This window comes from Saimiri boliviensis, chromosome 6 (genome assembly GCF_048565385.1).
Source record: "Saimiri boliviensis isolate mSaiBol1 chromosome 6, mSaiBol1.pri, whole genome shotgun sequence".
In the NCBI taxonomy this organism is placed as follows: domain Eukaryota; kingdom Metazoa; phylum Chordata; class Mammalia; order Primates; family Cebidae; genus Saimiri; species Saimiri boliviensis.
In genome coordinates, this window is record NC_133454.1 from 11,876,936 (window position 1) to 11,903,448 (window position 26,513).

The following is a 26,513-nucleotide window of genomic DNA, read 5'->3' on the forward strand; positions in this document are numbered from 1 at the left end:
AGTACAGTCAGCCAAAAGAAAGACAAAAAGAAAGAAAGAGAAAAGAAAAAGAGAGAGAGAGAGAGAGACAGAAAGAAAGAAAGAAAGAAAGAAAGAAAGAAAGAAAGAAAGAAAGAAAGAAAGAAAGAAAGGAAAGAAAGAAAGAAAGAAAGAAAGAAAGAAAGAAAGAAAGAAAGAAAGAAAGAAAGAAAGAAAGGAGAAGAGAAGAGAAGAGAGGAGGGAGGGAGGGATGGAGGAAGGAAGGACATGCATCTAGATTGAAAACCAAGAAATAAATTATCTTCATCTACAGATAAAGATATCATTTATATAACAGTGCTGATAGAAGCTCCAAAAACCTAGCAGAATCGATGAGTTTTACAAGTTTGCAGGATACAAGACCAATGTATTTCTTTTAGAAATAGAATAGTGTTTCTGTTTCCTAGTAATGAAAAATTGAAATTGAAACTTTACAATAGCATAAAACTGTGAAATGTTTGTGAATAAATCTGACAAAAGGTGTGCATGATTCATACAGAGAAACTATAAAACATTCCTGAAATAAATTAAAGAATGTAGAGTTATATTTTATTTATGGATCAGAAAATTCAATATTGTTAAGATACCAAGTCTCCCCAGATTTCATTCAATCTCAGTCAAACTCTCAGGAGGCTTTTTGGTGGAAACTGTAAATTAATTATAAAACTCACAAGTTGTAACCTGGAAGATTAACACATCTGTTAGAATGCGGAATTTAAAAGACTGACATACTAAATGTTAGTGAGGACATAGCAAATAGCACACTCATACATTGCTGTTGAAATACAAAATGAAACAACTTCAGAAAACAATTTTAAATTTTCTGCAAAATTTAAATATCTAACTACCATATTATTCAGGCAGTCAACTTCCAAATATTTGCCCGAGAGAAAGAAAAGAATATGTACATGTAAAGTCTTGTACAACTGTTCATTACACCTTTATGTGTAATAGCTAGCCCCCATACCGAAAGCAATCCAAATGTCTATCTACAAGTATAAGAATAAACTGTGGTAATGCCATTCAAAGGAATACTACTCAGCACACAACAACAACAACCACCACCACCACCACCAAACAAAAAACAACTATTGACACATATGCCAACACGGACAGATATCAAAATAATCATGCTGACAGCAGAAAGCACTATCAGTGGTTGCCTAGCGATTGGCATGAAGCGGGCAGGAAGGGTTGGGAGGGTGAAAATATAAAGAGACAAGAAGAAGCTTTTTTTGGGATAATGGTTACGTTCCTTATTTTCATTGTAGAGATATTTGACATATGTAAGTCTTCAAATTTTATGTTTTAAATAACACAAAAACTCATTTTTTAAAAAAATAGAAATGTATGATACAAAGAAGGATACAACCCCTGGGTAATTCAGCATATCTAAATTATCATTTGTTAAGGGAGCATTGCTTTAGGTACGAGGATCAGTAGTTCTGATCTCTAATAAAGGAAGAAGAATATGAACTGAGTGTTTCCTCCCCATGCCCACATCTCATGAAAATTCAAAACTAAAACAATACAAGAGCAAATGTTTTAAAATTCCTAGCAGCAGTAATCCAAAATGACATAAGTGTACCCCATTTTAGTTTAACATTATTCAGAACATGCTTGCTTTTATTCCTTCTAAAAGGGCAAGGGGTATTTTTGAAAAATTGGAGGGCTGATAGGCTCACCCTTTACCTTTTGCTGGATAGCCTGGAGTGAGTGGGTCACCAGCACCATTCAAATTTAACACATTTCCTCTCTGGGCTGCAGTTCCAGGAAGATTCCATCCTTTGGGATACGGCTGGACCTCTGGAGCAAAATAGTCAGCTGGATCTGAGTACAAGATGATTCCTATGGCTCCTGCTAACACGGCATTTTTAACCTGCGAGGGCAATGTGCGATTCGTAATGCAGATATGGCAAACAAGTGGCTTATTCATATAAGAAAGACATTAATTTAATAATGGAAGGATATTTAGACACTGCCTTTTACTACACCACTGCACATTCAGTTCTCCTGGCTTTGAACACAATTTACCACCTGTTAAATCTCACAGACTTCCATTAGTTTATGGCAGGTGTCCCCAAACTGCGGCCCCCTGAGGCCATTTATACGGCCCCCCGCCGCACTTCAGGAAGGGGCACCTCTTTCATTGGTGGTCAGTGAGAGGAGCACAGTATGTGGCGGCCCTCCAACGGTCTGAGGGACAGTGAACTGGCCCCCTGTGTAAAAAGTTTGGGGACGCCTGGTTTATGGTATTCTAAACAAGTTATCACTTTTTCTGTGAAACATTTACATTATTCCCCACAACTGTAAAATTAATGTCCCTTGTTTGTGGTTCTATATTTTCTATATTATAGGATAGCTCATAATGCATTAAAATATCTTTTAAATGTCTGTCTTCCTATTAGACTGAGGGTGTTTTTGAAAACATGAACTATGTCTTCTTAACTTTAAACGACTGCCCTCTAAAAGCTTGCACATCACAGAGTAAGCACTCTACAAATATTTGTGTAACTACACTGATTTAAAATTCTATGCAGAGCAGTTGTATTTTTGTGAAAAATGGCCCAGGGTTTTTGTAAATATCTAACAATCCAAACTGGCCAAGAACAGGAAAACGTACCCTGTGAGATAATAAATTCTGCTTCTCCGAAAGTGTTGTAGCAGAAGATGAATAATGGTCTTGATTCATAAAAATGTATTCCAATATTTAGAAAACACTCTGTTTTGTCACTAAGAGTATAATCTGTTGTAACTTTTTTGATGGAAAATTGATGTCTATCAAAATTTTCAAAGAATATACAGCATTATTTAGCAATATAACTTCTGGAAATCTATACAACAATAATCTTCACACAAATTTTTTAAGTATATATGATCAAGGATGTTCACAATGAAATTATTTGTAGTAGTAACAAATTCAAAATAAGACAAACATTATCAGTAGAATGGTTAAATACACTGTTTATCAATTCTGTGAAATACGACGCCATCATTTAAAATAGTAAGGTAATTAATAAGCAGTTATGTAGAAATTACTAAGTACCAGCCACTATCCTAAGTCCTTTCAAACAAAGTCATTCAATAAAGACTCTATGAGATGGGTGCTATCATTGGCATTTGCATTTTATACATGAGGAAGCTTTGCGACAGAGAAGTAAAGTGACAAACTCACAGTAAAAGATCTAGAATCAATAGAAGGCAGACTCGACCAGAACCCAAGCGATACAGTTCTAGGGGTTCTATACTCTTAGCCAGTGTATTACATAACTCTCAATATGGGGACATGAAGAATATGAGTCATGGCTGAATGAAAAAAATAAAGCCATGTAATAGTGTATAATGTCCTCTTTGTAAAAGTAGATAAATAAATATATGTAAAATGGGCATATAGGGACAGAGCTATTTATATTTCACAGAATTAGGTTTGAAAAAGCTATTAATTATATTTGGACAATGAAGCAGGTAAAGCAGGGGAGCTTTTCATTTTTTACCGTATAGAAATTTTCTGCAATTAAATTTCTAAAAGCAAATACGACTTTTGTAATAAAAATGATTAAAAAATAATTTTCTTTTCCAAGTATGTGAGAAAACATAAAAACGTGAGTTTCTGTGTACTCACGGCAAATAGGGAAAAAAAGAAAATAAATATTTGAAAGCTATTTTGGAAACTGAGAAGCAAGTTGGTCATTTACACTTACAAAACATATATATATATATTCTCTTATTCTCTCTAGAAAAATAATACTGTACTTTATTTCCTCTGAAGATTTTTCCATATCTGGCAATAACAATCTTCCCAGTACAGTTGATGCTCATCTCTCTTTCTAGTTTGAAGAAGTCTTCAGTGCGAGCATAGTTCACATATACAAGATCTCCCTATAGGGAAAATAAAATACATATAATACTGCTAAAATTAAAGAAAAAAATAAGTTTGCTTCACAATACTACATCATTGAAAGTGTCTCCTTTCTTTATTTGGGGAATAATAATGGTAATTATGCAGAAGTCATTAGAGAATCTTATAAAATCCTGAAAAGATTTTAAAAATGACAACGTATAACATTTATTTATTATTTTGGGGATGGAATTTCACTCTGTTGCTCAGGCTGGAGTGCAGTGTGCTATCTCTGCTCACTGCAACCTCCCTCACCTCCTTAGGGCAAGCAATTCTGCCTCAGCCACCAGAGTAGCTGTGATTACAGACATGCACGACTACACCCAGGTAATTTTCATATTTTTTAAAGAGTAGAAACAGGGTTTTCACCATGTTTGCCAGCCTGGTCTTAAACTCCTGACCTCCAATGATCCGCCCACCTCAGCCTCCCAACGTGCTGGGATTGCAGGCGTGAACCACCACACCCAGCCAGACATATTTAATCAGTATGTTCTGTTTTGAAGAAATAAGTGTATACTAAGCACAGCACGTGGAGTAAACAAATGTCATTTTAAAGATCCTAACTATATTCAATTTCCAACTATTGCATTCATTTAAGAAATTCTATGATTTGATCTATAAGATTATATCCATGAATCCATAAAAAATTCACATTATGAATAATGGAAAGAAGCTTGTAAAAACACCCACTGCCCTCACTAAATTAAAGGCGTTTTCAGCAGTTTCTTTGTTATTTCAAAGAGTGGCATCTGCTTCAGCAGGGTCTATTTTTAACGTATTTGTTTTGTTTCTTTTTTCTCTGTCTTGTGTTTTTTTCTATTTTATCTTATTACTATTTTTTAAATTTGGGGATGAGGTGTTGATAGTACAGAATATCAAACAATTGGTCTTAGTGCTCTATACAGCTTTTAGATAGCAAAAGAACCATTTAAAAACTTGAATTAAAGTGTATTTTATTTTACCTCTGGCATGCCCTGGGCTGAGAAAGCATTATATGGTGGCACAATATTTGTAACATTCTCATATCCATCTGGTGGTGGTTCGAGGTATGATGTTTTGAAAATCTAGTAAGAATTAGAACACGTCATGTGGGAGAGAAAAATTCCCGATTATTATTAAGGTATAATTCATTTGGCCTCCAAGAATACACTTCACATTAAGCATTCTGGAACTAGGTTCTATAATCAAACAGATAAATTACACCCACAACACTGAGGAAGAGCCTTACCATCATCAGTGTTCTCCTAATAACAGAAACTTTTATAAATGCATGCAATCCCAGATAACCAAAAATTTCCTTATAAAGCGTAACAGCAGGGCTGATCCTCTTTCTTTGACTATGCCTTTTCAGTTTCCTTTGTGGGCTCCTTTTCTTTCATCTTTATTTAAACAATATTAACCAAAGTTTTATCCCCAGCCCATCGTTTGCCTCTATACTTCCTCCCTGTGATACCTGACTATCAAAATTTTACCAATAGCTAATATGCTTATGATGTTTACCTTTCCAGATTCATTTAAATGTTTGATGGTTATTTCATTTCGGATGTCCAAACTCAACATGTTAAAATTCGTACTTATCATCTCCCACCCCTGAGCCTGCTTTTGGTCTGCATTTTCTACCTCTATTTATAGCTTCGGTCATTAGTCACCACACATGACAGTCTAGGAGTCATCCTGAACTCTCTCTTCCCCTCCTTCCCCAAGTCAATCACTAATCAAGTCCTGCTAATACATTTCTTTACTATTTCTGGAATCCATCCCTCTTCCTCATTCTTACTAACTTCCTAATTTAAAACTTTATTATCTTTTACCTGGACAATTGTCTTAAGATTACAAATTTAACCCCTTGCCTAGTCTAGGTGTAATCTACAGATGGCGCCATCTATCAGAAATGACTCTCCAGCCACATCCTTCCCCTGCTCAAGACTGGTCATTGGCTCCCACGAACTGAAGCTGAAGTTTAAGCTCCTTAGGACAGCATACAAGCCCTTCTGCGATCTGTCCCCAGAACCTAACTACTGCTTTATCTCATATCATGGCCCACTCTGTATTTTACACTTTTGAAATACAGAAAATCATTACATTCTCCCAATAACACTAAGCTAGTACATGCCTCCAAGCCTTTGCCAAAAGTTTGTCTTTTGTTGAGAATTCTCTTAGCTTATTTTGTCATGTGGTTAACTCCTTATGCCCTTCCATGACTCACATGTCAAGACTTCAGGAAACCTTCTTTAACTCCCAGGCTGGGCTGAGTGACCCTTTTCTGGGTAAATAATGAACTCTGATAATATCCTTCATAGCACTTATCAGACAAATTTGAAGTCTGGAATATTCCATTGTCTGCCTCACCTTACTTAGACAAAGGAACCATGTCCTGGTCTTCATTCTGGCCTCAGGACTTAACACCATATCTAGACACATAGTGTACACAGAATAATTCACTATTAACAAACTTCTGCTTTTACTTCACCCTACATTACAATCCACACAAAGCAGCTGGACTGTAAAATACAAAAAGTACCAACGATTTCACATTACCTCAATGCCATGTTCATTCACAGTCGAGATATAGTTGGCATTTGTCTCATTGGGGTAAGATAAGAGGACATCATAATGAACCAATTTGGCTGAATCTAGTCCAAATTTCTTCCACTGGGTTTGGATTTTCTTGGCAAGCAAGAAATTTTCTTCTGTTCCCGCCAGATGAGGAAGCTTTGTAAAAGAACTAAAATGAAAACAGAATATAATAGAGGGTTAAAGACTATGCTCAGACGAGGTGCCTAAAAACTATTCTAAACGCACTACTTACACTTTGGGCATTATCATTTCTACATGACAGATACAAGAAAATCAGCTAGTGTTATCAGTTTTTAGATAGGCCAATTTTTAAATTATTTATATACAACTATAGTGTTCATATTACGCTTCCTCAGAAAAGAACACATTTCATGGTAAACACCATCAGCAGAGGCTCAGATACGAGAAGATACCCTGGAAGAATGTCCTATTTCTATACCAATAATGTTCCTTTTTGCTGTTTATCAGAAAACAAAGACATTTTGGGAAAAGAAAATAGATGTTAATATCTCACAGGGAGCACGTGGGCACTTCCACGTTTAACTTAAATAGTTCTGTAACCGGGTTTTTGGGGTGCTGGTGAGGCACAGCTCCCCGGAGAGAATGTTATAAGTTCTTGGTCTCCGAGAGGGCGCGGTAAGCTGGTAAAGGTGCGTGGTAACCTTGTAAGGTAAATACCAGACCCAAGAAGTGTTGCAGAAAGGTGATTTTACTTAGGTGGGGAGTAAAAAAGAGGAGAAGACAGAAACTTCCACGGAGAGTGTGGAAGGGGACTCCAGCGGGGAAATCCAGGAGGGGAAACAGAGCTCCTGCTCTGCGGGAAGGGATTCCAGAGAGCTGGAAATCCCGGGAGGGTCAAGCAGCAGGGGAATTTATCCTGGGAGACGAAAGGAGTTCCTTTAAGCTTTGGCTGGGGTGACTGAATCTTAGTTTCTTCCTGTGCCCGTGAAATTCAAACATAAATAGTTAAATCTCGCGGATGGAGAGAGCTGGGAGGGGGTCATGGCACTGGGAAGTTCTTGAGCTGAAAACTACGCCCCCTTGTGGACCCGGGAAGAGAACACATTCCCTCATTTCTAACTTGATTGTATCATGTATTTCGATGCCTTTTTTTTTTTTTTAATCTCATTGATGTCAAGCTCCATGTATTTTTATTTTTAATATCCTCTAGTGCTTAGTTCTTGCCTTTACCCAAAAAGTACAGGCTTGCTGAATTTAATTTGGGCAGTGTACTCTTGGTTCTGGATGTAAATAAGTTGGAACATTTAAGTGACCTCACAAACATAGTTCTTAGTGAGATTTATTTTACTTGAGGTGAATAATATTTTCAAAGTCCCCGGCTGGACACAGTGGCTCACGCCTGTCACCCCAGTGCTTTGTGAGGCTGAGGAGGGTGGATCAACTAAGGTCAGGAGTTCAAGATCAGCCTGGCCAACAGGGTGAAACCCCATCTCTACAAAAAAATGCAAAAAATTAGCCAGGCATTATGGAGGGCACTTGTAACCCCAGCTACTTGGGACCCCAGCTACTTGGGAGGCTGAGGCAGGAGACTCACTTGAACCCAGGGGGTGGAGGTTGCAGTGAGACACTATCGAGCCACTGCCCTCCAGCCGGGGGGAACAGAACAAGCCTGTCTGAAAAAAGAAAAAGGAAAAAATTCAAGTCCCCCAACCATCAGTAGAGCAAAAAGAAAAAATAAATCCCTTAAAATTTTTTTTTTTTTTTTTTTTTTTTTTGAGACGGAGTTTCGCTCTTGTTACCCAGGCTGGAGTGCAATGGCGCGATCTTGGCTCACCGCAACCTCCGCCTCCTGGGTTCAGGCAATTCTCCTGCCTCAGCCTCCTGAGTAGCTGGGATTATAGGCAAGCGCCACCATGCCCAGCTAATTAAAAAAAATTTTTTTAATTAACCAAATGACAGCCACAAAATATACGGCAGTAGAAGGAAATTAACATTTATTAAAAACCTGCTGTATGACAAGCACTCATGGGCACTTTCACATGTTTCTCATTTAATCATCACACTCCTTCCATCATCCTCATTCTGCAAATGAGGAAACCCACAGAGTGGCTGAATAATAATCTACTCATAATTTCGCAGCTAATAAATGCTGGAACTGGAATCCAAAACTGTAGTTATCTGATCCTGAGAAATAGCGATATTTCTAAATAATTCATCTGCTCTTATTCTCCATGTGCTTAAAATTATTCTACAACTCCCTATACCCTGCATTATCAAGTTCACAGGCCAACATGTCATCTATAACACTTTTAGGTCAGGTCCTCTCTTCTGCCTTTTCAGATTAATTTCCCATCACTCTCCTACAAACTTCTCTGCTCTCTGTCATTGAGTATATTATTTTTCTCCTAAAATTATCATGATCTTTAATACCTTTTAGCCCTTGCACAATGTCTTATCTCAGACAAAAATATTGTCCTACGTACTAGAATTTTCCTCTATCACCACTGCTACTCATTCTCCTTTCTCACTTGCAAACTATTAATCATTCATAAGGCCTCTTCAAGCATCACCTTCTCTGAAATGTCTTTCTCTATGTCACAAAGTGAAAACTGCAGGTAGCAGATGTTTAATTTCTTACCATATTTGTTTTTAAAAAGTACAAATGTGTTCAGACAGACGGTATTTTATATGTGCAGGAATAAGAAAGCACAAAGGCTAGTGATATTTAATTTCTACTTTATACAATTCATTATTTTCGTTCTTACAAAAAGCAGATAGGATTAGAAAAATCATACATATTTCCTTAAATTAGGAGGGAGGATTAGCCATGAATTTTTTTGCCTCCCATCTTTTCGAGAACCCCCTGAAATGAAATAGAAAAGTATAGAAAAAGAGTAGGAAGGTGTAACATCCTAGAGTTTCTCTGTATGATCCCAAGATGAGTATTACAGCTCCAGGTATACAAACTCAGTAACTTCGGGAGAAGGAAGTACAAACTAGAACAACTATTCCTTCTTTTGTGTTTAACAAAGGAACATTTTTGTAGGTGATCTTAGCTAAGTTTTTCTCCCATGTTATTAGGCAAAATCGGGTCATTTACCCCTTCTCAAACCAATCATTGCCAGATGGTAGATAATTATAATGATTGGCTTATGGAGTAATCGAGAGATTCCTGGGGTGGGAGGAAGGTAACCCTCCCTGAATACATCCCCTCCCAAGGGAGGGAGAACACTCTGAGTTGAGGTTATATTAATAAGAAGGTGGTTGGGAGGAGTAAAATCATTCCCACCATTAAACCCTTTAACCCAATCTTCAAGCCCTCCTTTGCCTTCTAAACTCTTCTGCTGTGTTCATTAACCCTTTAGATCTACACTCAACAATTCACCTGTATCTGCAGCACCGTCTCTGAATATTTCATTGACCTCCTTGTCTTAACTGGTTTCCTCTGAGGACCCTGCTCACCTGCAGGGTGTTTTATTTTCCATGACCCCAACATATCTCGCGGCTAAAGTTCAGCTAGGAGGCCTTCTTATTCTCCATTGGTTCTTTCAAATATATCTTTTTCTTCTTTCAAAACTAGCAGCCTTTTGTTTTGTTTGTTTTTGAGACAGAGTCTTACTCTGTCGCCAGGCGCCAGGCTGGAGTGCAGTGGCACAATCTCGGCTCACTGCAACCTCTGCCTCCCAGGTTCGGGCAATTCTCCTGCCTCAGCCTCCTGAGTAGCTGGAACTACAGGCACACACCACCACCACGAGCTAATTTTTATATTTTTAGTAGAGTCAAGGTTTCACCATGTTGACCAGGATGGTCTCGATCTCTTGACCTCGTGATCCACCCGCCTCGGCCTCCCAAAGTACTGGGATTACAGGCTTGAGCCACCGCACCGGCCCGGAGCTTTTTTGAAGAGTACACCAAAAGTCACCACCCACTACACCTTCTAGGTGCTGTCATCTACAAAACTGTGGGTCATGCCTCTTCATTCATTAAAAGTTGGAAGCCCCTAATATGCTGTTATTTCCCTCTATCCCTATTCTCGTAATCATTCTTGGTGTATAATTTTTGTATTTCGTTGGATTCGAAAGAAAGAAAAAGCAACACCAACAAGATATTTAATCATCGTGAAAAGTATTCAACGATTGCTTATGAACTTATGCATATTATACACTAAAGCATAATACTAGTAATATAAATCGATTATTTTAATGTTTAGTCAAGAGCATTATAGTATTTTACTTCTGATGCCTCATGTCATGTTCTAGGACCTTTCATTTGGACACCTGATGATATGCTGCAGAGTTCAGTAGTGTTAACATCCTACCTGGCCTTTTAAGTTAAGCAAATTTAAATGTAAGCACTCTGTCTCGCTTGGTAAGACATTCATGGCTGGGCGTGGTGACTCACGCCTCTAATCCCAGCACTTTGGGAGGCTGAGGCAGGTGGATCACCTGAGGTCAGGAGTTCAAGATCAGCCTGGCCAACATGGTGAAACCTTGTCTCTACTAAAAGTACAAAAACTAGGTAGGCATGGAGGTTGGTGCCTATAATCCCAGCTCCTCAGGAAGCTGAGGCAGGAGAATCACTTGATCCCAGGAGGTGGGGTTGCAGTGAGCTGAGATTATGCCACTGCACTTAAGCCTGGGCAACAGAGCAAAACTGTCTCAAAACAAACAAACAAACAAACAAAACCCCAAACACTGCCATTCTATTCCATTGCAGGAACTATGCATATAGAATGAATCTCTTCACGTGATGTTCATCCCACTACCTACTCATTCTTTTCCTGTATCATCAAAAAATCACCTCAAAACAGATATTTTGGATTAGCCTCTTAAATCTGATGTGCCTTGATGATAAATAAGCTCAAATTTTATAAGAACAGTATAGCTGTTTTTATTCCTCATTATAATAGCTCACTCTAGTTTATCCATAGACACCAACATGGAACCTTGTGATCTCAGCAAACCACAGCACAGACTGGCAGAAAATAGAGATCGTACTCAGCTTATGATGAGGTTATGTCCCTATAAACCCATCGAAAGTCAAAAGTATTACTAAATTGAAAATGCATTTAATACTCTGATAAATCCATCATAAAGTTGAAAAATTCTAAATCAAACCAATGTAAGTCAGGGATTATCTCTTAACTGTGGTGTATGCATTTCCCTGGCTATATTTGTCTCTAGGGTTTAACTGGAGTATCAGAAGAAGAGAAAGAACGGTACAGAAAAATATTTTAAGAAATAATAAACAAGACTTTCCTAAATTAATGGAAGACATAAATTTACATCATCAAGAAACTCAGAGAGCCCAAACAGGCTAAATTTAAAGAAAACTATGCCTAGACACATAGTAAAACTACTGAAAATCAAACACAAAAATGATACATGTTACATGATTTAATGACTGTAAACTTCTCATCAGATGATACAGCAGCTAGAAGACAGTGAAACGTTTAAAGTTCTAAAAACTTCACGTGTGATAGTGCAGTCAATCCAGAATTCTATATCCAGGAAAAATACGTTTAGAGAATAAAGATGAAATACAGAATTTCATAGATGAAGAAAAACTAAGAATTTGTCACCATCAGATTCCACATTAAAGGAAATACTTAACAAAGTTATTCAGGCTCAACAGAAATACCACAGGGCAACCTAAATCATCAGAAACAAACAAAAAGCATTAAAAATGGAAAATACCTAAGAAACATGAAATACCAATTTTAACTTTAGTTGCTTTACAATACATATAAATGTTCAAAAAAAACATTAATATAGCATTATTTTTGTGGTTTGTATTTCATGTATGTACGATGCATACGACAGCTACTATATAAAGGATGGTGAGGGAGAGAGTAAATGGGCATAGAAATGTGAGTTTTCTCCATTTATATTAAGTGACACAGTAGTAAATTTAAGAATACAGTGAAACATTATAAATGTATAATACAATCTTTAGCGTATCCAATAAAAAGTACAAAGAGGTGTAGCCAAAAGATAAATTGAAATAAAATTTCATGTATTTTACTCACTATCAAAAAAGTCAGAAAATGCATAAGGTACAGAAAGAAAACAGAAAACAAACCATAACATGGCTGATTTAAGTTTAATTATATCAATCAATAACTATATTATATGTTAATGGACTAAATACTCAATAGGCAGAGATTACCAGAATGGACAAAAAAGCAAATATCTATTCTATGCTGCCTACAGAGGGCATACTTTAATTAAAATTACAAAAATGGATAAAATAAGTGACAATTGTGTTCTCTCTATAGAGGGTACATTTTAATTCTAATGAAAGTGATAGGTTAAAAGTGGATGGAAGGAGACATCCTCTGTAAATATAAGTATTAGAAAGCATAGCAAAAATGTCAAAAATTCCATTCATAGGAAATGAAATAGACTTAAATAGATTATTACTAAAGATAATGAAGCACATTTCATAAAAATAAAAGGTCATTCTGTTTTGAAGACATAACAACATCCATGTGTATATGTCTAATTAATGAGCTTCAGAATACCTAGAGCAAAAACTGACCAAATTAATGGGACAAATAGGCAATTTCACATTCCTGGAGAAAATTATAACATCTTTCTAGATTAAATTTGACCCCCTCCCAAATTAGTAAAGAAATAAAGGAATTACCCTATCAACCAGTTAAAAAAGAAAAATCATCTGATTATATTAATTGATACAGAAAAAGCACCTGACAAAATTCAACACCCATTCATGATTTAAAAAAAAAAAAAAAATGGGCCAGGCGCGGTGGCTCAAGCCTGTAATCCCAGCACTTTGGGAAGCCGAGGCGGGTGGATCACAAGGTCAAGAGATCGAGACCATCCTGGTCAACATGGTGAAACCCCATCTCTACTAAAAATACAAAAAATTAGCTGGGCATGGTGGCTCGTGCCTGTAATCCCAGCTACTCAGGAGGCTGAGGCAGGAGAACTGCCTGAACCCAGGAGGCGGAGGTTGCGGTGAGCCGAGATAGCGCCATTGCACTCCAGCCTGGGTAACAAGAGCGAAACTCCGTCTCAAAAAAAAAAAAAAAAAAAAAAAAAAAAAAAACCTCTCAGCAGTCTTGGAATAGAGGGGAGCTTTCTTAACTTGACAAAGAACATCAACAAAATACCTACAGCTACATTATACTTAATGGTGAAACTAAATCTTTCTCCTTAAGATTAGAAAAAAGAAAAGAATGTCCATTCTCACTACTCTTATTCAACATAGTAATGGAAGTTTCAGTCAGCAAAAAGAGGCAATTTTTCCTGAAACAGTAAAAGCCATAGAGATTAGAAAGCAAGAAGGAATGAAACATTCCCTATTTGAAGATGGCATTACTGTCTACATAGAAAATTCCAATGACTCTAAAAGAAACAAATAAACAAACAAAACTCTTTCCCACCTTCCAGCCAAGTGCAAGGGCAGTGGCTCACATGTGTAATTCCAGCATGTTTGGAGGCCAAGGTGGGAGGATTGCTCAACTCCAGGAGTTTGAAACCAGCCTGGGAAATATAGCAAGATTCTGTCTCAGAAAACTTCCCCAAAACCATACCAAACCAACCAATTAAACAAAACCTTCTTAGAGTAGAGCAAGGCCACAGGATGCAACATCAATATACAAATGTAACTGTATTTCTATATGCTAACAACAGAGTATGTGGAAATTGAAATTAAAACACAATATAATTTGCATTTGCTCCAAAGAAAGTGACATACTTAGATGTAAATCTAACAAAGCATATAAAGCATTTGCTTAATGCAAATTACAAAATGCTGATAAAAGAAAGATGATCTACAATTGGAAACATATTATGTTCATGTAACAGAAGACTGGACACAGCAAAAATGTCAAAAATTCCAAAATTCCTCTATAGGATTAATGTAATTCCTATCACAACTCCAGCAATAGTTTTTCAGACCAATTTGTGTTTATTTTATATTTTAAATGAAAAGTTAAGGGACATAGCATAGCCACAGTAATTGTTTAAAAGAATAAGGTAAGAGGAATCATTCTATGTGTTGTTAAAATCTATGATATCACTTTTATAATCAGGACAATGTTGTACTTGTTCAATATGGCAGAATATAAAACCCAGAAATAGAATAAGACTCTGTCTCTACAAAAGAGAGAATCTAGAAATAGACTCACACAGATATGCCCAACCAATTTTTAACAATGGTGCAAAAGCAATTAAATGAAAAAAGGATAACATTTTAACAAATGGTGATAGAGCAATTTGATATTCACCAGCAAAAGAATTTACTCAACCTAAACCTTACACCTTATGCATACATTAACTCAAAATGGGTCAGAAACTGTAATGTAAAAGGTATAAATCTTTGGGAAAAAAAAGACAAAAGTGATCAAAAGCCATATCAAAGAGTTCTTAGATATGAACCCCACAACATGATCCAAAAAGAGAAAAACTGATCAACTAAACCTCATCATAATAAGGTTTTAACTTCTGATCTGCTAATGAGGGTGTGTAAATAGAAAAATTACAGATTAGAAAAAAATAGTTGTTCACTGCATTTCCAAGAAAAGACTTGTATCTAGAATACAGTTGACCCTTGAAACAACATAGGTTTGAACAGCATGGCTCCACTTAGATATGAATTTTTTTAATGAATATATTAGAAAATTTTTTTCAATGAATATGTTAGAAAAAAATTCACTTATATAAATTTTTTATGAATATATTACAAAATGTTTTGCAGATTTACAACTTTTTGAAAAAAAAAAAAAAAAACTCATGAATGAACCACATAGCCTAAAATATTTAAAAAAAAAATAAGAGGTCTGTCATGAATGCATGAAGTACATGTAAACAGTATCTATTTTATCATTTACTACTTTTAAATACACGATTCTATTATGAAAAGTTAAAATGTACCAAAACTTATGCATGCACTTACAGACCACATGGTGCCATTTGCAGTCTAGGGAAATGTAAACAAACATAAAGATACATTATAAAATCATAATTATGTGAAATTAACTACAGTACATTGTGTACTACAGTAATACTTTTGTAGTCACAGCTTATTGCTCTTGCAGTGAGCTCATGTTGTGAGCATCTGCTTAAACCACTGTGTGATGCTAATCATCTCCCTAATCATCTCTACATGAACAGTTTGTCTCTCCAGTAAATTGCTTACAGCAGTAAAGAAAAATGATCTCTCATGGATCTCATAGTTCTCACCATGTTTAGCACAATACTATAAACCTTGAATAACACCAGGGATCTATACAAAGTACCACTAATGATACACTATAAGATAAAGAGAATTGCTTGGTATACCATCCAGGCGTCCCCAAACTATGGCCCGTGGCCACATGCAGCCCCCTGAGGCCATTTATCCGGCCCCCCCGCCACAGTTCAGGAAGGGCCACCTCTTTCATTGGTGGTCAGTGAGAGGAACACAGTATGTGGTGGTCCTCCAAGGGTCTGAGGGACAGTGAACTGGCCCCCTGTGTAAAAAGTTTGCAGATACCTGCCATAGACTGAGGTCTGCAGCTGCGACTGCCCTCCATTTTTAGGATAAACAAATCCAGCATAAGGAATATTGTTAAAAAAAATAAAAAGAAAAAAATTGTGAAGCTGTCACTGCAGCTATGCCAGCAAGTGTGAAAACCTTGTACTTTTGAAAATTACCTTTTTCTCTTGGATTAAAAATGTAACTTTTATGTGGGTGTAGGACTGCTATAAGAAAGGCAGACCTATAGACGCTAATTAATACGATTTCAGAAAAAGCAAAGCCATTCTATGACAAATTAAAGCAAAAGGAAGGTAAAAGAAGAGAATAGTAGGCCTGCAAAAGATGGTTTGATAAATTTAGGAAGAGGCGTGTCTTTAAAAGTATCAAGGTAACAGGAGGAGCAGCTTCTGCTCACCAAGAGGCAGCAGACAAGTTCTGCAAACGACATTAAGAAAAGTACTGAGTTCTATCAGACATACAAAGAGCAGCTGGTACCACTCCTTCTGACACTATTCCAAACAATCCAAAAAGAGGGAATCCTTCCCAAATCATTTTATGACACGAACATCATCCTGATAACAAAACGCGGCAGAGACTCCACAAAAAAAAGTAAACTTCAGGCCAATATCTATGATGAACATATATGCAAAAATCTTCAATAAAATACTGGCAAACCGATCACAACAGCATAAAATCAAAATATCAAAAAGCTTATCCATTATGATCAAGTAGGCTCCATCCCAGCGATGCAAGACTGATTCAACACAGGCAAATCTATAAACGTAATCCACCACATGAACAGAATCAAAGACAAAAACAACATGATTATCTGAATAGATGCAGAGAAGGCCTTTGACAAAATTCAACAGCCCTTTATGCTAAAAACTCTCAAAAAACTACGTATCGACGGAACATATCTCAAAACAATAAAAGCTATTTATGACAAACCCATAGCCAGTATCATACTGAATGGGCAAAAACTGGAAGCATTCCCTTTGAAATCTGGCACTAGACAAGGATGCCCTCTCTCACCGCTCCTATTCAATATAATATTGGAAGTTGTATCCAGAGCAATCAGGCAAGAAAAAGAAAGGAAGAGTATTCAATTAGGAAAGGAGGAAGTCAAACCGTCTCTATTTGCAGACGACATGATTATATATTTAGAAGACCCCACTGTCTCAGCCCAAAAGCTCCTGAAACTGATAAGCAACTTCAGCAAAGTCTCAGGACGTGAAATCAATGTGTAGAAACCACAAACATTCCTATACACCAATAAAAGACATAAAGAGAGCCAAATCAAGAAAGAACTGCCATTCACAATTGCTACAAAGAGAATAGAATACCTAGGAATACAACCAACAAAGGACTGAGGGAACGTGTTCTCTTTCCGGGTCCACAGGGGGGGCACAGCTTTAAAGGCAAGAACTTCGCAGCGCCATGCCCCTCTCCCATCTCTCTCCTGGCTGGCACACCAGAAAAAGGGGTACAGCTAGAAAAACGAGTACAGTCAGGAAAGGGGTACAGCTGGAGAAAAAAAAACTTCAAAACCTTAAGAAAAACCGGCCCCATTCTGCCTGTCTCTTTAAGAACACCTGAAGCATCTGCAGCCAGGCAGGGCCGTGCGGAACCCGGGCAGCTACAGGGCCCTGCCCGTCTTAAGTGGCACAGGCCAGCCAGACTTTAAAATGCAGTTCTTATTCATTTTTATTATTTTATTTTATTTTATTTATTTATTTATTTATTTACCTCTAAGCTCTCTCTGCTTTGCCTCTTCTCTATCCTTTGGATACTTTATTTATTTATTTACCTCTAAGCTCTCTCTGCTTTGCCTCTTCTCTATCCTTTGGATACTATCTCTGGGACCAAAACCTGCGGGAGCCCGCGGTGCGGAGCAGGGGAGCACTGCCCCCAGGGCCTTTCGCTCCCAGCTGGCTGGGAACAGCTCAGCCCCTGAGCCGGAACTGGGACCTCCCGCAGCTCAGCTGCGCAGGGAGCTCAGCCAGACTGGAGAGAAGAGCGCGGAGAGGCGAGGCACAGCCTGAGCCCTCAGGGCCCCGGGAGCCTGGCGGCCGGTGCGTGTTTTCTGCTAGGCCTCTTTGGCCTCTCCCAGTCCCAGGCAGCCACGTAAAAAAGGCTTCCCCAAGGGGTTTACCTGTTGGCTGCAGGTCCCTGAGTGGGCAGCAGCTTGGGGAGCGGCCTAGGCGCTCATGTGGTTCTGGCGGGGTCAGCATGGCAACCGAAAGCCACGTGAGCGTGAGCGCAGAAACTCACGCAGGCGCAGAAGCCGCGGCAAGACAGCTTTTAAACTGAAGCAGCCAGCGGCTTTTCTCCACTTCCGGTGGGTGGGGGGGGACAGGAAGCGGCGGCTGGCCGTCAGCCACGCCCAGCTTTTAGGCAAGCCACGCCTCCTCAGCGCAGGGCATTCTCATTCAAAACAGGGCTTAAGCAAGCTTTCTGCCTTCCCTGGCTTCAAGTGGCTTGTTTGAGCAATGGTTAAGGTTGCCGGTTCAAATCCGTGGTGGAGCCAGTCTTGAATGCGTGGAACCTTTTGGGGAAATTCAGAGGCTGAAGGTTATGAGACTTTGTATTTGGTGTATAATTTGTCTTGCTTTGGATTGGCTCTCTCTACAGCAGAACTTTTCTGTCTAGAAGAGCATAGTTAAACTGGTTCCAGGGTCCAACTAATCAGTGGCAGATCTCACAACCTTAAAAGCATTTTCCTACAATGGAAGATGGGTTAAGGGAGAGGCGGCCCAGGTCCTGAGGGTATTCCAGTTAGAATGGTGATCATTAAAACACCTGGAGACAACAGATGCTGGAGACGATGTGGAGCAATAGGAACACTTTTACACTGTTAATGGTAGTGTAATATAGTTCAACCATTGTGGAAGACAGTGTGCTGCTTCCTCAAGGACCTAAAAATATAAATTCAATTTGACCCAGCAATCCCATTCCTGGGTATATATCCAAAGGATTATAAATCGTTCAATTATAAAGATACATGCATTGTGGCACTGTTTACAATAGCAAAGACCTGGAACCAACCCAAATGCCCATAGATGATAGACTGGACATGGAAAAGGTGGCAGATATACACCATGGAATACTATGCAGCCATAAAAAATGATGAGTTCGTGTCCAATGTAGGGACATGATGAATCTGAAAACCATTCTCAGCAAACTGATGCAAGAACGGTAAAACAAACACCACATGTTCCCACTCATAGGTGTGTGTAAAACAATGAGAACACATGGACACAGGGTGGGGGAGCATTACCCACTGGGGTCTGTTGTGGGGGACTGGAGGAGGGACAGCAGGGGGTAGGGATTGGGGAGGGATAATGGGGGGAGAAATGCCAGATAAAGGTGACAGGGCATGGAGTCAGCAAACCATAATGCCATGTATGTACCTATGCAACAATCCTGCATGTTCTGCACATGCACCCCAGAACCTAAAGTGCAATAAAATATATATATATATTTTTTTTTAAATTATCACAGATTTCTTAGCAGAAAATGTATGCAAGCCAGAAGGCAATGGAGTAACATCTTTAAAGTACAGAAAAGCGAAAAACTGTACATTTATAATTCTATATATTCAATACTGAGAAGAAAGGATATCTGCCTGAAAATGTTTTTTAATGCAAATTTAAAAGGTGGGGGGGTGGTGCTATGAAGGATATTTATGAGTAAAGAAGAGATGTAAGCCCTGAGATTTAAGGCAGGAAGAGATAGGCAAATTCTACCGTTTTGTGCAAAGGCAGTCGGGTTTATGATCAGCATTGCCCTTACCTAGGAAGCTGCTAATCCCCAAGCCTTGAAGAAAAAAGATAAACACCAGCTTTCAGTCTTTTGGTTGTACAAGGATTAGACAATGGAAACCCATTTTCTAGATTGGTTCCACCCATACTTTGTTCCTTCAGGCAGGAAATACCTTGCCAGGAAGGGACTGCCTTTTAAAAAGTTCTTTTCGTATTGGAAAACGCCTCTGCTACCCAAAAACCCTGAGATCTGGTAGCGTACTTGCCGCCAAACACATATCTCTAATTTGGCCTCTAGATCAAGGGGTCATAATAGGAATCTTTAAGGCTCATTGCACTCTATGGAAAGGATTGTCAGTACTATGGAAGAGAACCCCGGCAGAACATCATGAGATTCTGAAAGAATCACACCATTGAAGATGCTGTCGTTGTTATAGAAAATGCTGTGAAAGCCATCAAGCCCAACACAATAAATTCCTGCTAGAGAAACCTGTGTGCAGATGTTGTATATGACTTCACCGGATTTATGACAGAGCTAATAAGGTAACCATGAAAGAGATTGTGAATATGGCAAAAAAAGGTTGAGGGATGAAGTGTTTCAAGATATTTATCTTGGAAAAAATCAAAAGGTGGCAGACATTAGAGAAATTAACAGAAGATGATTTGATGGAGATGAATACTTCTAAACCAGTACTAGACAATGAGAAAGAAGACACAGAAGAAGCAATACCAGAAAACAAGTTGATATTAGACAGTCTGGCAGAAGGGTTTCCATTATTCAAAACTGCTTGTCCCTTCTTTTACAATGTGGTCTTTCTATGATACAGGCACTAACACTAAAGCAAATGATGGAAGAAGAACTGGTACTGTATAAAAATATTTTTAGAGAAAAGAAAAAGTAAAAAACAGACATGATGTATAAGAGTTAAAAGGAATGTGCCTGCCTTTCCTGCCTCCGCTTCTCCATCTTCTCTGCCTCTGCCAGCCTTGAGACAGCAAGACCAACCCCTCCTCTTCCTTCTTCTCCTCAGCCTACTCACTATGAAGACCGCTAGAATCAAGAGCTTTATGATAATCTGCATTCACTTCATGAATAGTAAATATGTAAATGTTTCTCTTATGATTTTCTTAATATCATTGTTTTTTCTAACTCACTTTAAGAATACAGCAATTAATACATGTAACATACAAAATACATGTTAATTGTCTAAGTTATTGCTAAGGTCACTAGTAGGCTATTAATAAGTTTGGGGAGAGTCAAAAGTTGTATGTGGATTTTTGATGGCATAGGGGTGTCGGCACTCTATGCCCGCATTATTCAAGAGTGAACTTTATACAAAGAATTCTAAAAACTCCATAGAGAGTTGGACATGGTGGCTCATGCTTTTAATCCTAGTGCTTTGGGAGAGTGAGGTGGGTGGGTTATTTGAGCTTAGGAGTTCAAGCCCAGCCTGGGAAAAATAATGAAACCCTGTCTCTATTTAAAAAAAAAAAAAATTAGCTGGGTGTGGTGGTGTGTGCCTTAGTCCCAGCTACTCAGCAGGCTGAGGTGGGAGAATCCCTTGTGCCTAGGACATGGAGGCTGCACCAAGCTGAGATTGCACCACTGTACTCCAGTCTGGGTGATGGAGTGAGATTCTGTCTCAAAACAACAACAGCAGCAAATAAAAAAACTCCACAGGGGGAAAAGAATATATATCTAAACAGAAAATAGGCCAAAGCCATGAGTAGACTTCTAAAATTATTCCTTTATTTTTAAATTTTATGGATACCTACTACTTGTACACATTTATGGGATACATGTAATATCTTGATACAAGCATACAACAAGTAATAATTAAATCAGAGTAATTAGGATATCTATCACTTCAAACACATCATTTCTTTCCATTCGGAACATTTCAAATACACTCTAGTTGTTTTGAAATATACAATAAATCATTAACTATAGTTCCTCTATTGTGCTCTGTAATACTAGATCTTATTCTTTCTACCTACTGTATTTTTTTACCCATTGAACCAATCTTTCTTTATCCCCACCCTCCTCACTACCCTTTCAGTTTCTGGTAATCACCATTCTATTCTCTATCTCCATGAGATCAATGTTTTTAGCTCCCACATACGAGTGAGATCTTGCAATATGTGTCTTTCTGTGCCTGGCTTATTTCACTTAACATAATGACCATCCATGTTGCTGTAAATGATGGGATTTCTTTCTTTTTTGGGGCTGAGTAATAATCCATCCTGTATATATACCATAGTATTTGTTGATGGATACAAGTTACTTCTATATCTTGGCTATTGTGAATACTGCTGCGATAAACAGCAGAGTGTAGATATCTCTTTGGAATACTGATTTCCTTATTTTGGTGTAGAAATGCAAAATTGTACAACCACTTTTCAATTATCTTTGGCATTTTCTTAAAAAGTTAAACTTATGCTTATCATCAAACCCAACCATTTCAAAAGAAAGAAAACCACATATCCACAGAAAGACTTGTAAACATCTGTTCATAGCAGCTTTATTCACAATAGTCAAAAACTATAGTCAACTCAAATTTCCACCAACTATGCATTGTAGTATATCCATACAACAGAATTCTACTCAGCAATAAAAATAATGAACTACTAGTACATACAATCTAGATGAATCTCAAAATCATTATTCTGAGTAAAAGAAGCTAGATACAAAAGAACATATTTTATTCCATTTAGATAATAATCTAGAAAATGCAAATGAATCACCAGTGACATTAAAATTGATCAGTGATTGCCTAGTGCCAGGGATGGAAGGTGGTGGGTAATAAACCACAAAGGGCATGATGGAATATTTTTGTAGCATGATGGAGGAGGTGGTTTGTTCAGCATAATATACATCTGTCACAACTCTCAAATTAAATTATAGGCTTTGTAGGGATGCAGTCTATTTTACGTAAATTATACTCCACTAAAGCTGATTTTTTAAAATAACACTCATTTGAAAGAGTCTGAATACAGAAATAAATGCCATGGTCATTGCTCTTAAGGAGTTTTTACAATCACTCCCTTGATTGCCACTGCTTTTCATGCTTCGAAGCTAGAGGATTTGTAATGATTCTTTTTGGTTTCATTTTGTCTTATTTGTAAACAATAAATTTATACTTCCAAGATGGGATAAAGGTTTAACTTTTGGCAAACAGAATGAGAGACTTTGATCACTTTTCCACTAAATCACTTAGTCAACAAGCATCTACTTTCTTTGGCAGAATATGATATCTAAAAAAAAATTGCTGATTAAAACCCAGGCACTGAAGAACAAAGGATAACCTTCAGTTAGATCCAAAGTTGCATATCGTTGAAACGTCTCTCAATAAGCCAATCAGGCACTTTTTGTTAGATAAAGTTAGGAACATAAGACCTACTTTTGTAACATTCTAACAGATTTCACCCCAAGAATAGTTTAAAGAGGCATTAAAAAAATAAGTTAATGACTAATATGTAATTTCACACAGAGAAGACTGTCCTTATGCATATAACAAGTTATTAAGGCCGGGCGTGGTGGCTCACGCCTGTAATCCCAGCACTTTGGGAGGCCGAGGCGGGTGGATCATGAGGTCAAGAGATCGAGACCATCCTGGTCAACATGGTGAAACCCTGTCTCCACTAAAAATACAAAAAATTAACTGGGCATGGTGGCGCCTGCCTGTAATCCCAGCTACTCAGGAGGCTGAGGCAGGAGAATTGCCTGAACCCAGGAGGCAGAGGTCGCAGTGAGCCGAGATCGCGCCATTGCACTCCAGCCTGGGTAACAAGAGCGAAACTCCGTCTCAAAAAAAAAAAAAAAAAAAAAAGTTATTATACGCTTCTCACTTTGCAACATTTTAAACATGATTTTTAAGATCAAATACACCAAAGAAACTTACCGAAGAAATGATTTGATATTTTCAGCTTTCATTTCGGATACCAGTTCCCACCGTATACTTTGATGATAGCGCACAGAAGTGGCTGTTTCTTTGAGAGGCTTAATAAACCAGCCTGAGGGGAAAAAAATACACAAACATACACACACATACAAAAAATCACTTAGACTTTATTAAAACTAGAAGTGAAGCCACCCTTATCTCCTTAGCCCAAAAAAGCCTGTATCTGACAGATCATGGTGAGCTTTAAAAAATAATGTTCATATTAAATGCAGAAAACCTGTAAATTCTGATATGTAATGTAATTTTGAGCTGCTTAAACGGAGTTTTATTTAAGGGAAATACTTCCATTTTCTCATGTTATGCATCAAGACATGGCCTTTCTTGTTCCCTGGACATTTAGTCCCTGACTCATAGGGAACATTCCACAAGTATTTGTTTAAATGAAGAGCAGGGGTTTTTGTTGTTTGTTTTGCTTTTGACGCTGCTCTTATCAGTTGACAGTTTTGACTCACTAATATTGCTTGGAAATAAAATGAGTTTTTTCACCCCTGCAGATAGTGACAGCTGTACGTTGTCTTTTCAGGGGCCCAGAACTCAGTGAACATTTAATAAACTTGGATTTCAAGCACAGTTTGTCTATTAGGCAGCCCCAAAATACATTCCATCTGGTTTTGCAGAAATCTCTAGAGTTCGTCAGATCTAGCCCAGCCGGCCAGGGCTACTGCACACCCCAAACCCTTCGAGCTCCAGGACTTCTCCCTTCATTTCTGCAGAGGATCAAGAGCCCCGGAGTCAGGGGAAGGTGTTTTGTTCACTTACCCACCATAAATCCCACCAGGAAAGATGCCAGCGCAGCAGCCAAGCACATCCAAAGGTACAGACGGCCCCGGGACTTCGCCATGGCTTCCTGAGGACCGAGCCTGGGGCGCCAGCTGTCTTCGCGAGCCTCGGGGCTGTAGAGCAATAGACAGCGCGCGGGCAGGAGGCGGTGAGAGCCGGGTGGCCCCAGCTGCCCTTGGCAAAGCCGCGCCTCCGCCCTCCCTGCCAGGCCCCTGACGAAGGAAACCGGGCAGCGCAGAGCTCTGGTCCCCTGGGGCCCTGTGGTCCCCTGGAGGGGAGGGAGGAAGCCCTGCGGAGCGGGGAGGGATTCTTCTTTTGGTCAGGCAGCTTCCGTTCTGTGGATCCCGCAGTAACCCGGAAAAATCTCCCTCACCATTTCCTAAAAAACTGGGCTACTGTCTCTTTGCCAAGTCCATCCCCTGAAATGACCAATTTCGGCTCAGAAGTTAATTTAAATATTGCTTTTCCTGCTCCATTGGCTATTATTCTTCCAGATTCTCTGCTGTAATTTCCCACTCGTCAAACTCGGGAAGAATTTCTGGTCCTGGGTGCTCCGCTGTTAAAACTGTTAACACCACTAATACCTCAAATATATGTCAGCATCAAAATTGATGGGATTGCGTTCTTTTGTTCTCCCTTATTTAAACAAAACTCCGTATTTCTGTAATTCTGTTTCCACTCCTTTAACTGAGGTTTTTACCTACCTCACTAGAATGTTATAGGTTTGCATTAGTACAATTAACCACTGTACTGCCAGTAGTTACTGAGTAGTTTCTTTTCTTTTCTTTTTTTTTTTTTTTTTTTTTTTTTTTTTTTGAGACAGTTTCGCTCTTGTTACCGAGGCTGGAATGCAATGGCGCGATCTCGGCTCACCGCAACCTCCGCCTCCTGGGTTCAGGCAATTCTCCTGCCTCAGCCTCCTGAGTAGCTGGGATTACAGGCACTTGCCACCATGCCCAGCTAATTTTTTTTGTATTTTTAGTAGAGACGGGGTTTCACCATGTTGACCAGGATGGTCTCAATCTCTTGACCTTGTGATCCACCCGCCTCCGCCTCCCAAAGTGCTGGGATTACAGGCTTGAGCCACCGCGCCCGGCCCGAGAGTAGTTTCTTAATGTTTGGGAGACACCAGTCTCCCAAAATACGGTGCTTCGACATGCTAAACCAAAGAAGCCAGAAGGTCTTTCTGAGCATACCCCTCTCTTCCAGCTCCTCCCTCTCAATCTTTTTTCTCTCCCAAAGCACAGGATAAAGCTGTTCTCTAAATTTCCCTTATCTGCCTCAAGTCCAGAACTACTAAAGTAAAACAAACAAAAGAAAGTTTCTTTTCTGAGTTTTCAGTAACCGAACTCGTATCTTAGGAAGCAGGGCTATAGTCTGTCAATGCAACCGGCAGACTTCTGTCACAAACCATTGTCTGCTCTGCAGGGCCAACGGACTTTGTCCCAGGCCATGATACATTCTTCAAGCCCATCGAATTCATTTACTATCCTCCTAAAATTCCACACATATTCCCATCTTCTTTTCTCTAAAAAGATGGGTATATCATCATCTGTACCTCATTGGGTTATTGGGTGATTATTCTACTGTGATTTCCTCGTGCTACGTTGTTAAATAAATTTGTAAGCCTTTCCACCTATTAGTCTGCCTTTTGTGACTTGATTTTCCAGCAAAACTTCAGAGAGTGAAGGGAAATCTTTCCATGGACCCCTATATTAACAAAATGGCCCCTGTTATTCTCCTATCCTCACGACATTACATTTATGAAGCATTCTCTTTAAAGATGGGTTTGCGAAATAGTGGCCATTGTAAATAGAATGCCTGCATCCAACTCTCTCACCTCAGAGAAAAATTTTAGCAATTTATGGTTGGCTTCACCTATCTAACCAAAAGTAGTTTTTTCTGCCAAAGCAAAACTGCTGAGTTGACTTCGAAGAGGGTGCTATATCTAGGGATATATTCTAAACTTCACAGCATTGTCTGCAGAATTATGTATTACCTGATTATGTAGTTACCCTGATGGCCTTAGGTCAGGCATCCCCAAACTTTTTACACAGGGGGCCAGTTCAC

The 26,513-nt window shown here is 38.7% G+C and overlaps 1 protein-coding gene across 4 annotated transcripts in view; it reads right to left on the bottom strand.

The window, feature by feature from the left end:
• Positions 1-26,513, bottom strand: part of NAALAD2 (N-acetylated alpha-linked acidic dipeptidase 2) — a 115,780-nt gene that overhangs the window by 34,092 nt on the left and 55,175 nt on the right. For all 4 annotated transcript variants that reach the window (XM_074400348.1, XM_010352277.3, XM_074400347.1 and 1 more), the window contains 6 exons: positions 24,423-24,556; positions 23,604-23,715; positions 6,455-6,641; positions 4,879-4,980; positions 3,772-3,897; positions 1,711-1,897 (listed from right to left, as the gene is read on the bottom strand). In XM_074400348.1, coding sequence (XP_074256449.1) covers positions 1,711-1,897; positions 3,772-3,897; positions 4,879-4,980; positions 6,455-6,641; positions 23,604-23,715; positions 24,423-24,556 — 848 coding nt within the window. The remainder of the gene's footprint in view (positions 1-1,710; positions 1,898-3,771; positions 3,898-4,878; positions 4,981-6,454; positions 6,642-23,603; positions 23,716-24,422; positions 24,557-26,513) is intronic.